This window comes from Alligator sinensis, unplaced genomic scaffold (assembly GCF_000455745.1).
Source record: "Alligator sinensis unplaced genomic scaffold, ASM45574v1 scaffold872_2, whole genome shotgun sequence".
NCBI lineage: Eukaryota > Metazoa > Chordata > Crocodylia > Alligatoridae > Alligator > Alligator sinensis.
The window spans coordinates 1,322,189-1,336,336 of NW_005842132.1; the positions used below are offsets into that span (position 1 = coordinate 1,322,189).

At 55.3% G+C, this 14,148-nt stretch overlaps 1 protein-coding gene across 1 annotated transcript in view; it reads left to right on the forward strand.

The window, feature by feature from the left end:
* The window catches only part of ITPR3 (inositol 1,4,5-trisphosphate receptor type 3), an 80,274-nt gene that overhangs the window by 34,323 nt on the left and 31,803 nt on the right, over nt 1-14,148 (forward strand). Inside the window, 15 exon segments of the mRNA XM_025205840.1 lie at nt 1,199-1,285; nt 1,839-1,997; nt 2,328-2,426; nt 2,564-2,647; nt 3,883-4,029; nt 4,731-4,826; nt 6,352-6,402; nt 7,064-7,206; nt 7,999-8,098; nt 8,557-8,717; nt 10,140-10,281; nt 11,045-11,206; nt 11,731-11,903; nt 12,359-12,478; nt 13,252-13,434. Coding sequence (XP_025061625.1) covers nt 1,199-1,285; nt 1,839-1,997; nt 2,328-2,426; nt 2,564-2,647; nt 3,883-4,029; nt 4,731-4,826; nt 6,352-6,402; nt 7,064-7,206; nt 7,999-8,098; nt 8,557-8,717; nt 10,140-10,281; nt 11,045-11,206; nt 11,731-11,903; nt 12,359-12,478; nt 13,252-13,434 — 1,907 coding nt within the window.

A 14,148-nucleotide genomic window follows, 5' to 3' on the forward strand; every position in this document is an offset into this window, starting at 1 on the left:
ATCGGGTACGTGTCACTCTTCTTCATCACTGGGCCGCAAGGCAGGGACTTTTGTTCTTCAAAATGCTGACTGTAGGGGCAGCCTCCCCTGGAGCAGCGTCTCACTGGGATACTGCCTCGGTGGGCTCCACTGCAAAGGACAGCTCAATAGTCTGGCAGGAAATCCAAGAGACAGCATCGCTGGTATGGTCACATCCCTGAGTTTCCCATGTGAATCTGCTGCGGGAGAATATTTGTTCCTCACCTTGTTGTCTCGCCTATGTTGATTCTCCTGATACATATGCAAAGCAGAAGGGTGTTTTTGGGAGGAGGGTGCCTGGCCCTGTCTTGGGCCTTTCAGAATGGGCACAATTGTTTCCCCAGCTTCTTGGCTGTTGCGTGCCCATCTTCTACCCCCACCCAGCAAGTATGGACATGCAGTAACCTCTGAGGTTGCCCCCTTTTTTCTTCCCCAAGACTTGACCATCGGCACTTGCAGACTGAGAAGTGGCTGGGACCTCCTGATGTTCAGACCCGCCTGACACCAAGCAGTGACCCATGGTCCCTTGTTTGGCTCTTCACAGGGAGCTCCTTGGAAAGGGCTGGGGCTGACTTGGCCTGAAGCGCGAGGCCAGCACATCCAGTCCCCTCTGATCTTGGGTGCTTCAGTTTCTGGGTGCTCAACTGAAGCCACCTTGGGCCTTACCCACAGCTCCAGGGGGCTTTGAGCAGAGCAGACCAGGCCAATTCAAGGCGTCTCAGGCTGAGCAGCCAGATACTGAAAGGCCCCCAATTACAGGCTGCTTTGTAAAATGCAGCCCTGATTCAGTGAAGTTGCCTGTGGACTTGGAGCGGGATGAGAGATGCCCTTGTGGCCTCACTGCTTCTTTAGGGCCCTGCTACACGTTCAAATGAAAGCTGGATAGAAACCAGGTCTAGAGTTGTTACACATTTTCAAGCACTAACTTGATAGCTGTTTGGCTCTTTATATAGCCGGAGAGTCATTTTTATTACTTTGCACCTGTGGCTGGTCTCCATCTATTTTGCAATTAACCATTTAATTGTGTGATAAGTACTTTACAAATGTGGCCAGTCTAAATTGATTGTGCACATAACAAAGTTAATACATCACCTATCTCAGATGTAGCAGAGGCCTCACTCTCCCTCCCTGAGGGCCGAGGCTGGGACTCACGGTCCTCTGCTCTTTGTTTTGTGGACAGCATGCGGCTCAGATGGAGCAGAAGCAGAATGATACGGAGAACAAGAAGGTGCACGGTGACGTGGTGAAGTACGGCAGCGTCATACAGGTACAGGGTGCGTGCGTCCTTCCCAGCTGTTCAGCGTTGCTGGGCCCTGCCTGCCCCCAGCTGTGGGGGCATGGCCCTTGTCGCAATCTCCTGGTGAAACCCCTGACAGTAAGGAGTGAAGCCACCTGGATGGCTGCCTGCTTCCCTTCTCCCATGTCCTCGCAGGACCTGATTTGGTGGTTACCTCTGAGGCCCATTTAGATTTGGGGGTAATCACTTGGTTTCATGTGAGCTGAAGGTCTTGTGTCACTCCTGCAACTCTGACTCTTGGCTTCATGTGAGTTGAAAGTCTTGAGTCACTCCTGTAGCTCTGACTGTAGAGGGGGTTTGGGGTTGAAGCCCAGGACCAGGCAGAACAAGTGGATAAGAGAGAGGGTAATGTCCGGAGAGGCAAGTCTTTGAGGCTGCTGGACGCAGGCAGGGCATCTGTTCCCTCCGGCTCCTAGTCTGCACTGCTTAGCTTTGCCCACCAAGCTGCTCTCAGCTTAATTCTGGGCTTTGCTGTCATGGGAGAGACTGGGGGACTCCACTCTGAGGCAGTTGGCTTTTCCAGCTTCTCCACATGAAGAGCAACAAGTACCTGACGGTGAACAAGCGGCTCCCTGCCCTGCTGGAGAAGAACGCCATGAGGGTGACACTGGATGCTACGGGCAACGAGGGCTCCTGGCTCTTCATCCAGCCGTTCTGGAAACTGAGGAGCAACGGAGATAATGTGAGCATGGCTAGGCTGGAGAAAGTGTCAGTAAAAGGATAGAAAGTCCTTTTTGCTGAAGCTCTCCACAAACAGCAGTGTATTAAGCCTCTCTGCTCCCCTGTGAGGTGGATGGGGAAACTGAGGCATGGGAAGGGGAGAGAGATCTGCTAGAGGTTGGGGGCAGAACCAGAAGCAGGCGATACTGTCTCCTTCTGCCTGAGTTCAGAGCTGCTGCAGGGCAGTGTGATCCCAAGGACAGCCTGTCAGGCTCTCGTCGAGCGTTAAGGCACCCATACAGCATCGCCTGGGATCCAGGAGCTTGATTGTGACTCTAATCCTCCTCCTCAGGTAGTTGTGGGAGACAAAGTGATCCTGAACCCCGTGAATGCCGGGCAGCCGCTGCATGCCAGCAACTATGAACTCGCCGACAACGCTGGCTGCAAAGAGGTACTGGGCGAAGGGTTGGAGTCCCAGACAGGGCTGGGGGCGTGACTTGGGGATCCAGACTTCCCCGGTGGCTTGGGACTGGAGTCTGCTGCTCTGGTTTTGGTCCCGCTCTAAGCTCGTGCTCCCTCTTTCCCCAGGTGAACTCGGTGAACTGTAACACCAGCTGGAAAATCAACCTGTTCATGCAGTTCCGGGACCACATGGAGGAAGTGCTGAAAGGGGTAAGGGGGGGCACATCCATTTAACAGTGCTGGGCTGCTCAGACAGGGTCCATGGGAGTCAGTCCCCCCATCTCCACTCCATCCATAAACATGCTGGAGGAATGAGACACCAGCTCTGCCTCTGGGGAGGATTTATCGCTTTTAAGTGCTTGAGAGCTGGTTATTTCAAGGCCAACCGCCTACATTCACCCCTGGGTACCCTCTCCCTGTTGTCCTCACTCAGCTCTCAAGGACAATCCCGCACACAGGCACTGCCACCGATGACAGACCAGGAGCCAGGCAGTGCTGTCATTATGTTGGGAAAGGACCTTTCCCTGGGGAAGCTGTTGTTCAGCTTTGGCACCTTCCAATTGGAGGAGCTCTTGATCTTATCTTCGGTATCCTTGAACCAGGGATTAGGCTCATCCAGTGCTTCTGAAGCCTCTCTACAAGGCTTTGAGCACATTCTTTAGCTGAGCCTCTGCCTTCTCCTTTGGTGACTCTTTTGACACCCATTTACTGAAGAGGCACAAAGAGGCTGCGGAAACGGAGTGACTTGGTAGCAGGCAGCGCAGGAGACTTGTCCCCATTGCTCTGCTCCAGCCGCTGGGCAGTGCTCCCTGCCTTAGGCCTCCAGCTGAGCCTTCCTGTACTTGCAAGCAGATATGACCCCAGCAGGGCTCTGGATGTGCCTTGGGCAGGACCAGAGCAGCTGCCTCTATAGTCTCAGGCCAGATGCCCCACATAGGGAAGGGAGCCATCCTCTACTGCTTGTGGAATTGCAGTAACATGCAGCAGCATCTCTGGAGATGCAGTGACCCTTATGGGGCCATTATAGACCACTTGCCACTTACCTGTCTTGGTTCTGTGTTGGTCTTGCTTGCATTAGGGTAGTGCCAGGTGGCCTCAGCCAAGTGCCACGTCCCAGCATGCTGCATTCTGCGTGTACATGCAGTGAGAGACCATCCATCCCCAACAACTCCCAGTCTGAGCTGATGCCATGTAGAGCTCTCTGCCTCTCTAGGAGAGAAACCCCTTCATAATGAAGTGGGGGGACAAGAGGCCCTGGCGTAGTAGGAGGTCTGGACAGAACAGCCCTGCTGAGCAGATCCCCAGGTTATGGGTGAGGCCATTCTCTACCCATCCTGCTGGCTCAAGGGGTGGCCGAGGTACCAGGCAGTCTGAAAACGACCTCGCTGTGTATGCCCCTCCTGTCATGGTGCCAGCAGCCTCACCTCCATGTCCTTCCTTGGCAGGGGGACGTGGTGAGGCTGTTTCATGCGGAGCAGGAGAAGTTCCTCACCTGTGACGAGTACAAGAGCAAGCTGCACGTCTTCCTCCGAACCACCCTGCGGCAGTCGGCCACCTCCGCCACCAGCTCCAACGCCCTGTGGGAAGTGGAGGTGAGTGCTGAGAGCAGCATGTGTGCTAGCTCTCCTTTTGCTAACCGACGCACCCAGAGGAGAACAGCCTCGTGTTTCAGCCAGCAGGGGCAGCTCCAGAGGTAGGGGAGGGGGTGCCTGCTTTGCTGATGCTCCCAGCTTCCAACCCAGCCGATGACCTGTGCAGCGGGGCTTAGCCGTGGTGGAGGCAGGCAGATCTCTCCATGGGTTGTAGAGCTCACGCTGTTTCCTGATCAGGTGCATGGCTGGCTCAACACCTTTCAAGCCTAGGGACGCTGGGCTTTGGGCTTACAGCACTTTTGTGGCTTCAGTGCTGTCCCAGCTGCTTCATGAGGGATGGATGGGGAGCTAGTGATGGGTCCAAAGCAGAGCCCAGAACTGGAGCTCCTAGAGGCTTTAGAGAGACTGTCTCCAGCTGCAAACTGCATGTCTCATAGCCATCGCCACCCACCTCACCATGTTTCTGTCTCAGGTAGAACCTGGATAGCCTCGATTCCCACGGTGTTTGAGTGTCACACAACCTGCCTGCGAGGCAGGGTGATACCACGATCTGCTTTGTGCATGCAGGGAACTGAGGTGCAGAGAGACTCAGGATCACACAGGAAGCATTGGCAGGGCAGGGATCTGCACCAGGCTCTCCTCCATCCTAAGCCAGAGCCTAAAGCTTCAGCCCATCGTTCCTCTCCTTGCATCTCTTTCAGGTGGTCCATCATGACCCTTGCCGAGGTGGAGCCGGGCACTGGAATGGCCTGTATCGTTTCAAGCATCTCGCCACTGGGAACTACCTGGCAGCAGAGGTAAGGTGGGTGCGGGGGCTGGATGGGTGGGGAGGGATCCTGCTCCCTTTGAAGTCCATGAGAGCCTGACAGTCCATGGCAAAGGGAGTGTTATCTTAGTTGCAATGCTGAGCAGCAACACCGCTCCAGACGGCCACGTCCCACCTGGTGCAGCTGCCTTGGAGCCAGGCAGTGTTTCTGGGACCATTTTTGGCCCTCACCCAGTTTCCAGGCTGCTTCAAGTGTCTCCTCTGTGCAAAGTGCCTTGCCCGTGTTCATGGGAGAGTCCTGAACTCTGTGCCTGTGGCCAGGCAGAGATGCCAAGCTCTGGGAGCGGGGCCATGAACAATGCTGCTGTTTGTCCATGTGCTGTGCTCAGACCTTCCCAGCTGAACCCCCGTCTCCCGGAGCTGGAATGCACCTGTCAGACTGGCTCTTCATGTTTTCCATGCACAGTCCTTTATTTGCTCACTCTGGGCCAGACCAGTGCAACCCCATTGCCCGGATGGCTCCGAGAGCAGAATTTGGCTAGCAGCGTTTAACCCTTGCAGACCAAATGCTGTCCTGGCTCCTCTCCTATTCATAAATCAGAGGGAGCCAAGAAGACTATTCACTCAGATCTCCCATGTAATACAAGACAGAGAATTTCCCTACTGATCCCTGACTCTTCCCCATATCTTGTGGTTGAATCAGAGCAGGGAAGTTAGAAAGGGGCTATCAAGAAAGACTCGCCTCAAGCCAGTGGAGTTATTGGAGGGGGGGGGGGGGGGGTCTGCTGTTCATAACTGTCTAGAGAAGCCTCCAGCTTTATATAACATGGTTTCATATGACACTATGGTGCACCCCTCCAGAGATAAAACAGTGCCTGTCCAGTGCACCATGGCTGTAGGGGGCACGTGGATATCTGTTGTGACTCCTGGAAAGGGGGCCACTGCAGGGTATCGCACAGCCGTGATGGAGGTACTTCCTAGCTGGGAAGGAAACCTTATCTATTCCCAGTGAATGGTGGGTGGAACAATAGTTAGTATTGAACAGAGAATACCATGGCCAGGTTTTGCCAAGAGGCGGACGCATTTTTGCTGCCTTCAAAAGAGAGTTGGAAAACATCCTCGGCAGTATCTGGCATGTTGAATTTCAGAGGGCTGCGATGGGGTTGCTCCTCTGAGCTGTAACCCATTCCCCTTGGTGGGCTTTCAGCAGTGAGGCTTCTGGGACCTGAATTCTTAGTCCCTGCTGCCTAAGCTAGTATACCCAGCCCTGTGAGCTGGGGCTGTGGCAGGCTTGTTGCCTGCTGTCTGGGGCCCAGTCACTCTAGTAGGAACAGAGTCCCACTCTGCATGCGCAAGGGCCACGAGGCTCTTCTGCCGCCTGACTCCGTTCTCTAAACCCCGCTGTTCCACCTTCTCTGCCCGTGCTCTGGGCTTTGAATGATGTACCAAACAGGTAGAAATAGCAGGGGATGTACCCCTCTGCTGGGAATTTTAAAGGGCCAGACACAGCAGATTGATTGTTTTTCCTTTCTTTTCATATTTCTCTTATGGTTTAGGAAAACCCAAGTTACAAAGGAGATGCAGGCGAGCCCAAGTCGGCATCCACGGTGAGTTGGATTCTGTCTGCCTAGCAGCACTGCTGCTACCTAGGCCTGGAAATGATCTCCTCCTTCAATGCTAAGAACAGGGGCAGTTGTTCCTGCAGGGATAGTTAGCTCCAGTACAATAGCAGCACCCAGTACTCATGGAAGCACTGGAAAATGCCCCGTTACTTGAGGCATCTCTGTGCAGCAGTCTAGTGTCTTTGCCACCCTCAAGGGCTGGTCCCAGGTTGAAGCCCCGTGGATTATTCTGTCAAATTGAAATCCAGCTGCCTGGAGTGGCCGTGTAGCCTTGAGTCTTTTGGACACCAGGCTGGGAGAGGGTGGTGAGAGAAAAAATGTGTTCCTATGCCCAGAAAAAGGGAGAGCTCTTCTACTAAGTGACATGGGGAGTGCTGGAGATGGGTTTGGCTTGGTGAATGGCATGCATCTTGCAGCACTCGTGCTTTTTAGTCTCCTTCTGACTGAGCTTGGTGCTGCGAGGACACCGCCTAGTCTCTGAGTGCCTGCTGCAAATCAAGGGTGGCCCTCCTGACCCGAGAGCGTGTGTGTGTGTGTGTGTGTGTGTGTGTGTGTGTGAGAGAGAGAGAGAGAGAGAGAGGGGCCCCTGGGCTGCCTGGGCACACCTGCTCAGTAGCATTGTTGACATCCTCATCCCTCGGCACAGGGCGGGACCAGTCGCTCCAGCCGGAGGAACACGGGCGAGAAGATCAAATACCGGCTGGTGGCTGTACCCCACGGGAACGACATTGCCTCCCTCTTTGAGCTGGACCCCACCACGCTGCAGAAGACGGACTCCTTTGTCCCTCGGTACACAGAAAGGCCTGGCCGCCTGCTCAGCCATGTGGGGTTCAGTTCCCTTCGCAGTCCCTGCACTTTGGGCAGCTCGAATCATACGGGGTTTCATGACTATTGAGAGCATGGCTGTCTAGCAAAGGGTAGGGACCTCAGAGGGATCCTTTTAACTGGCTCACCCTGCACTCCTCGCTGGGGGATTGGTGGCTTTGCCAGCTGTCCAGTTCTCTCTGCTGCCCAGTCTTATGCAGGCTGGGCTGCACCTGAGCAAGGTATGGGGTGAAGGAAGGTTGTGGGGAGCCTGGAGAAGCAGTCACAGCCTTGAAAGTCCAGCTCTGGAGCCCAGTCAGGTCTTGGATGGGGGACTGTTAAGGGAAACCCAGCTGCAGTTGGTTGGAAGTGGTGTGGGTCCCTTTGCTCCCTGAGAGTGTCCTGCCAGCTGCTGGGTCTTGGCCATACAGTAACACAGAAATCAAGGACGTGAGCATTTGGGATCTCCTGGTGTTTGTGGAAGATAAAAAGGGGTCACCACTACATCTTGGAGGCTGGGTAGTTAGCTTGGCTGCCCTCGTTTCCCTGCAAACCTTGCCAGCTGCTCCTCCAAGCTGTCAGCTGCTCCTCTGAGCTCCTCCAAGCTTTGCTTCTCTCCCTTCCCTGCCCAAAAGAAGCTATGCAGACTTGGTGCAGAATGAATGCTGTGCTGCACCCCAGAGGTGGCTGCATTTCAGCAGGGGGAGGTTAGAAGCATTTCACATGGCCAGGTTGGAAAGTCCTGTCAAACTGGAACCTATGTTGCTGTGGTTTCAGGAACTCCTACGTGAGGCTGCGCCACCTCTGCACCAACACCTGGATCCAGAGCACCAACGTGCCCATTGATGTGGACGAGGAGAGGCCCATCCGTCTCATGGTACGTTCAGTGCCTGAGCACCCTGAGCTGCTGCTGCCAACATACGTTTGCTCCTCCTTGCTCTTAGGTTGCTGAAGTTAGTACTTCTCTGACCTTGTAGGCACAGAAGCGACAATCAGAGTTTGTGCCCAGAGGCCCAGAAATACCATCTGGGTTCTTGATGATCAGGGCAAGAAAAGCAATCTAGAACCCAGCCCACCTAGAACCCATCCCAGCCAGTCAATACAGCACCGGATGGTGGCCACCAAGCAGGTGTGGATTAAGGTGGCCCACTGTGTCCCACCCCAGATGCAGCAAAGATGCTGCAGTGCTCGTGGCAGGCAGGACTGAAGAATTGAACCCTGCCCTGCCCTATTGCATGCTGCGGAGAGGCTGCTGCGTGTATCTGGCCCAGCAGAAGATGCTTGTGTTGGGGTTCGAGCAGATGGGGAAATGCTGGGTTCTCTATTTCTTTCCAGCTTGGGACCTGCCCCACCAAGGAGGACAAAGAAGCTTTTGCTATCGTGTCTGTGCCGGTGTCAGAAATCCGAGACCTGGACTTTGCCAACGATGCTAGCTCCATGCTGGCCAATGTGGTGGAGAAGATGAACGAGGGCTTCCTCAGCCAGAACGAGCGGCGGTAAGAACTGGGCCATGTTCCCATACTGCGGTCCAAACACAGCGATGTCTGGGGTCAGCCACTGTGTCAACCACTGTGTGGTACATCTCTGCCTGTAACACTGTGATGTTTGAGCGCTGTCTCTGATGAGATGGATGAGCAGAAACCTCTTGATTTTAGTTGAAAAGTCCCATTTCCTCTAAAATTGTCATTTAATTGCTCTAGGAACCAGGGTGAAGCCAGGGCTACCCAGAGGCCTGTGGGTGGGGGGAGCAGGGTCTGCTTAAAGACAGGGGAGGAGGCAATGGCTTCAGGGCTAGGGGTTCAGGTTAGAGTACCTGGCAGCTCCCATCACCTGAAGTACTGAATGGGCGGTCTGTGGCCTAATTTTGCTGAAAACCCTTCACCCTCCAACTCCAGCCAGCATCTCGTCCCCTTGTCACTTAGCTCCATCTTGGCTGTGCCCTCTTCCCTTGCCATACGCACACATCAGGCAACTCTGTTCCTCCAGTCTGGCGCCTTGCTTCTAAATGGATCTTCACACCCTGGGACCCAGGGGCTGTGAAGAGCCCTGCCCCATCACAGATGTGGGGTCCAGCAGGGTGACTAGCTTGGCCTATGTGAGCAGTGAAGTGTGTACCCCCCTGGCCGTGGAGAGCTGGCTGGACTTGGCATGCCCTCCCGTGATGGGTGCTGATGGCTCTGGGTCCCTGGGCTGTATGGCCCTCTGCCGCTCCGCTTCTTGTGGCAGAGCTGCCTTGCATCCGTGCCAGCGGCCTGTTCAAAAGCCCGCTGCTGCCCGGCCGTGCAGCGAGGCAGCTGGACTGTGCGTCAGGCCTCCATCCGCCTCTCCCATGCTGCAAGGAAAGCAAACGGAGATGGCTGCATGATAGCAGCAGGTCAGCGAGTCAGAAATTTGTCTTAGGTGGGTGGGTTCCTGGCATTTCCTGAGAAAAACACAAATTGTGACACATACTGAGCCACTTCCTCTTGGCCGGCCCTCCTGCACGCTGACGAGTTGAATCCCTTGCACTGCACGGTGCCACACACTTGGCTTCGCCTGGAGGAAGAGATGTTTGTAATCCAGGTCCTGACCCCTCCTCATCTTTCCAGACCCCATGAGCTGGCTCGAAAGAGGGAGGATGTTTGCCCTGGAGTCCAGGCTATACTCTGTAGTTCATTTAGGAGGACAGCTGTAAGGGATGTAAACTCTCCTGCTTCAGGGCATAAACCAGGCTGTAAGATGGTCAGGCAGTAGCTTCCAACTCGGGGTCTGTGCGAAGCCCCCCTAGAGCCTGACCTGGCTCCTGTGTTTTGTAGACATCACACATGGTTTGAGGGTTGTTCTCGGGGGAGATGATGATTCATGCTCCCTGTTGCTGGCATCCCTGGCAGGGCAGAGAGTCTGGCTGTTCTGGATATTGTCCCCTGTCCTGTTTGCAGGTTTGTGATCCAGCTCCTGGAGGACCTGGTGTTTTTCGTCAGCGATGTGCCCAACAATGGGCAGAACGTCCTGGACATCCTCGTGACCAAACCCAACCGGGAGAGACAGAAGCTCATGCGGGAGCAGAACATCCTGAAACAGGTGAGCAGTGGGCTAGGGAGCAAAGGGGACACAGGGGAAGGATTTGGGTCCAAGCCTGGATGATTCGGCCAGTGAAATCTCACCACCTGGAAGGGAAAATGTGTGTCATGAGGACTTTGGGGCCAGGCTGGGCAGACGGGCCAGGAGGGGAATGCTGGCAGGGTCCGTGCAGCCAGTTGGTGTGCTACGTGGGCACTGGTACGTAGTGAGGAGCATTTTAAATTGGGGGAATTAGACCATAGAAATAAAGGGCTTTTGACATAGGCCAAAGAGCAGACATAATTTGTGCTGGGGCCATGTAGGCTTCCTTTCCTCTCCCCAACCCATGCCAGTCAGTCCCACCGGCAGCCTCCCGCTGTTCCACCCACAGCTCCTCTGATGCTACTTAGGTCCTGTCTGCAGCTCCCCTGCTAGGCCTCCCCCTTGCCCAGCACAGCTTCGGCAATGCCACACAATCTCCACTACACTACTCAAGTCCCGAACCCCTCGCGCTCCCAGAGCCCCCACTTCTGCTTCAGCCTGACCTCCTGCTGCTGTTCCAGCCCTCCCTTCCTTCTGAGCTAAGGCAATTGAATCTCATGAATCGGGGGTGCTTCATTTGGCATGACTGAATAAAGCCTTATGGGGTCTGACCCTGCTCGTCCCTGCATGAGCTGAGCCAGACATGAGTTCCCATCTCTGCAGGGACGGGTACCAACTCAGGGAGGGGGCCATGTAAGGTAACTTAGGGACTGACCAGCTTTCTCTTTGTGCGTCTGGGCAGATCTTTGGGATCCTGAAGGCTCCGTTCAAGGACAAGGGTGGGGAAGGCCCGCTGGTGAGGCTGGAGGAGCTGTCGGACCAGAAGAATGCCCCCTACCAGTACATGTTCCGCCTGTGCTACCGCGTGCTGCGGCACTCCCAGGACGACTATCGCAAGAACCAGGTGGGTCCGTGTGCCACGGCTGCAGGTCATCCTAGCCTCCCCCTGTACTGCTGCGATCTATATTGGATGGTACCCGAGAGGCTCCTCTCGGGGGTGAGAGTCCCATTGTGCTGGGCGCTATACAGTCGCACCATAACACGATGCCTCCCTGCCTCAAGGGAGCAGGCAGGGTCTGTGTGATCACACAGGGCAAGTATTTGCCTCTGGTTCCCGGGGGTGTCTGTGGCTTGGGTGACGTGGAGGTACAGAGCATCCATGGATCTGCTCTGTCATCCCCATGGGGGATGGATCCTCTCTATCCTGCATCTCCCTCTCCTCTGCTGTTTGCAGCTTGACGGGCAGCTGCCGGGTAGGGTGAGCCCTGCTCTTCTTCCCTGCTGAGCCAGGGGCTGTGCGGTAAAGCCCTGAAAAGGAGAAGGGGGCTGAGTCGTGCTTTGAATTGTGCGGAGGCCCCTCTTATGGGTCACTGCCCACTGCCAGTGCTTGGACTTCCAGCCCCAGTCTCTCCTCCCACCCCACTGCAGGAGCACATCGCCAAGCAGTTTGGCATGATGCAGTCCCAGATTGGCTACGACATCCTGGCAGAGGACACCATCACTGCCTTGCTGCACAACAACCGCAAGCTGTTGGAGAAGCACATCACCAAGACCGAGGTGGAGACCTTCGTCAGCCTGGTGCGGAAGAACCGGGAGCCCAGGTGGGTGCGAGGGCACTGCCTCCCAGTCACTGTGTACTGGGGCTCCAGCCGGGGGCCTGGGTGGAAAGCTGGGGAATCTGCTTTTTCCTCTTGAGTCCTCCCCATCCTCTGCCCTGGTGTTTGCAGCCTTTGGGGTGTAATGAGCATTGCTATGTTGCACTATAGGTCCCTGGGCTGCAGAGACATAAGGTTGTAAAGGGGGCATTTTGCATGGTAGGACTCTATATCGGGACAGACACGAACTCGAGACTGGGATGCAGGAGGGAGGGACAGGACCGTGGGTAGGAGCTGGGTTTCCCATCAGCTGGGATCACGTGCTGATGTTGCTGATGTTATTTGTTGACCCCCTGCTCCCTCAGCCTGGGTTCACGAAGCACCCAGTGGGATATCTCCTTGCCCCCAGCTGATTTCCCCCCCGCCTTGCAGTTAAGCACTGCTCTGCTGTCACACCCCAGGTTTTTAGATTACCTCTCGGACCTGTGCGTGTCCAACCACATTGCCATCCCCGTCACCCAGGAGCTGATCTGCAAGTGTGTGCTGGACCCCAAGAACAGCGACATCCTCATCAAGACCGAGTGAGTAGCCAAGGAGGCACAGGGCCCTTTCCCAGCCCCCTGGGGCCGAGCTGCAGGGATGGTTCAAGGAAGCATCCCTCTTCTGTCTAGGCCATGAGGTAAAACTGTAGGGCCGGGGCCCCTGGAGGTGTAAATTGGCATCAGGAGGGCAGAGGAAGGTGGTCGTGTGATTACGGCATGGTGACAGATGCCTCAGGGAAGTTTCCAGATCTCTCTATTCAGCTTCCCCTCTGCACGCATGGGATAATCTGCATCTCTCTTGAGTCTGGTGGCTGAGCTGGTAACATGGGAACCTGAGCTCAGGAATCCCAGGTTCAGTTCCTTGCTCTTTTACTGACTTGCTTTATGATTGCGGGTGAATCACATCATCTGCCCTGTGCCTCCATTTTCCATCCAGAAGCAGTGATCCCAGCCCTATTCTCCCTTGCTGGGGTGTTGGGTGGGTCAAGGATTTCAAGGTGCTGGCTACTGCAGTGAGGAGGGCCATGAAAGTGCATGATGGATGGGCGGGCTTAGGACTCTGAACCTTGGGTTTCTGGGAACTTCCCAAAATGGATTCACTAAGGCACAGCATTAAAGCATCTGTTGGCATTGCTTAGCTTGCTCACACCACGCTGGCATCCACACAGACTTGCCCAAGTTCTGGGAGGTGCCATGGTTGGGATTCCTGATTCCCTGTGTGGTCTTTAGCAAGTCACAACTCCACTCAGTGCCTCAGTTTCCTCATCCATACGATGGGGTTAATGGTCTCTATCACCCTGGTACACTGGTAGGTTAAGGCCGGTGAAGGAGATGTCTCAGACGCATGAGTACCTGAGCATTGAGTACTCGGAGGAGGAGGTCTGGCTGACCTGGACAGACAAGAACAGTGACCATCATGAGAAAAGCATCCGGCAACTGGCACAGGAAGCGCGGGCGGGCAATGCCCACGATGAGAACGTCCTGAGTTACTACAGGTAACGCCATGCAGCCGTCTGGATCCTTCTCACGGTGGAAAGATGGGGCAGGGCGGCAGCTCAAGGGTAAATCCTACCTCCTTGTTTCATGGGAGGGCCTGACATTCCTCCCAAGGGACCTCATGTTAGCCCAGTCCTGTTCACTGCTTAGAGCTGCTGCCCCCCTTCCTCACTGGGGGGTGAGTCTGGTCACGCATCCCTCTGGCAGGGGCTGAGACTTGGGCACCCACTCTGAGCACTCCCAGCTTTGCTCATGAGGTTGACCTTACTCTGACAGGCCTCACTAAATGTGCGTGACTGTGGGACACTGCATGGGTGCAGGGGAAGGAGGAAGAGGAGGCAAGGCAGGAGGTTGTGTGGGTCCTGGACAGCACTCCAGCCTGGTGCCTGCTTCAGCAGCTCCCTCTGCACACAGGGGAGCCGATGGAAAGTCAGCGAGTGGCGCCCAGTGGTGTCTTGGGTTGCATTCATGGGGGCTGGCTGTGCTGGCTCTGAGAGCCCTTCTCTGGCCCAGCCACCTCTCTTAGTCTCTCTCTTGCACCCAGGTAGGCCCTTGTTAGCTAGAGAAGAGGCATGGCAGGAATGGAGGAGGTCTGGTGCTCAGACCCAGCCTGGTCTTGGGCAGATGATACCTGTTTCTTCCTCAAAAGATGCAATAAACCCTCCTCCCCACATTCTCCATCTCTCCTTCTCCCTCAATTCCTTCCCTCTCTC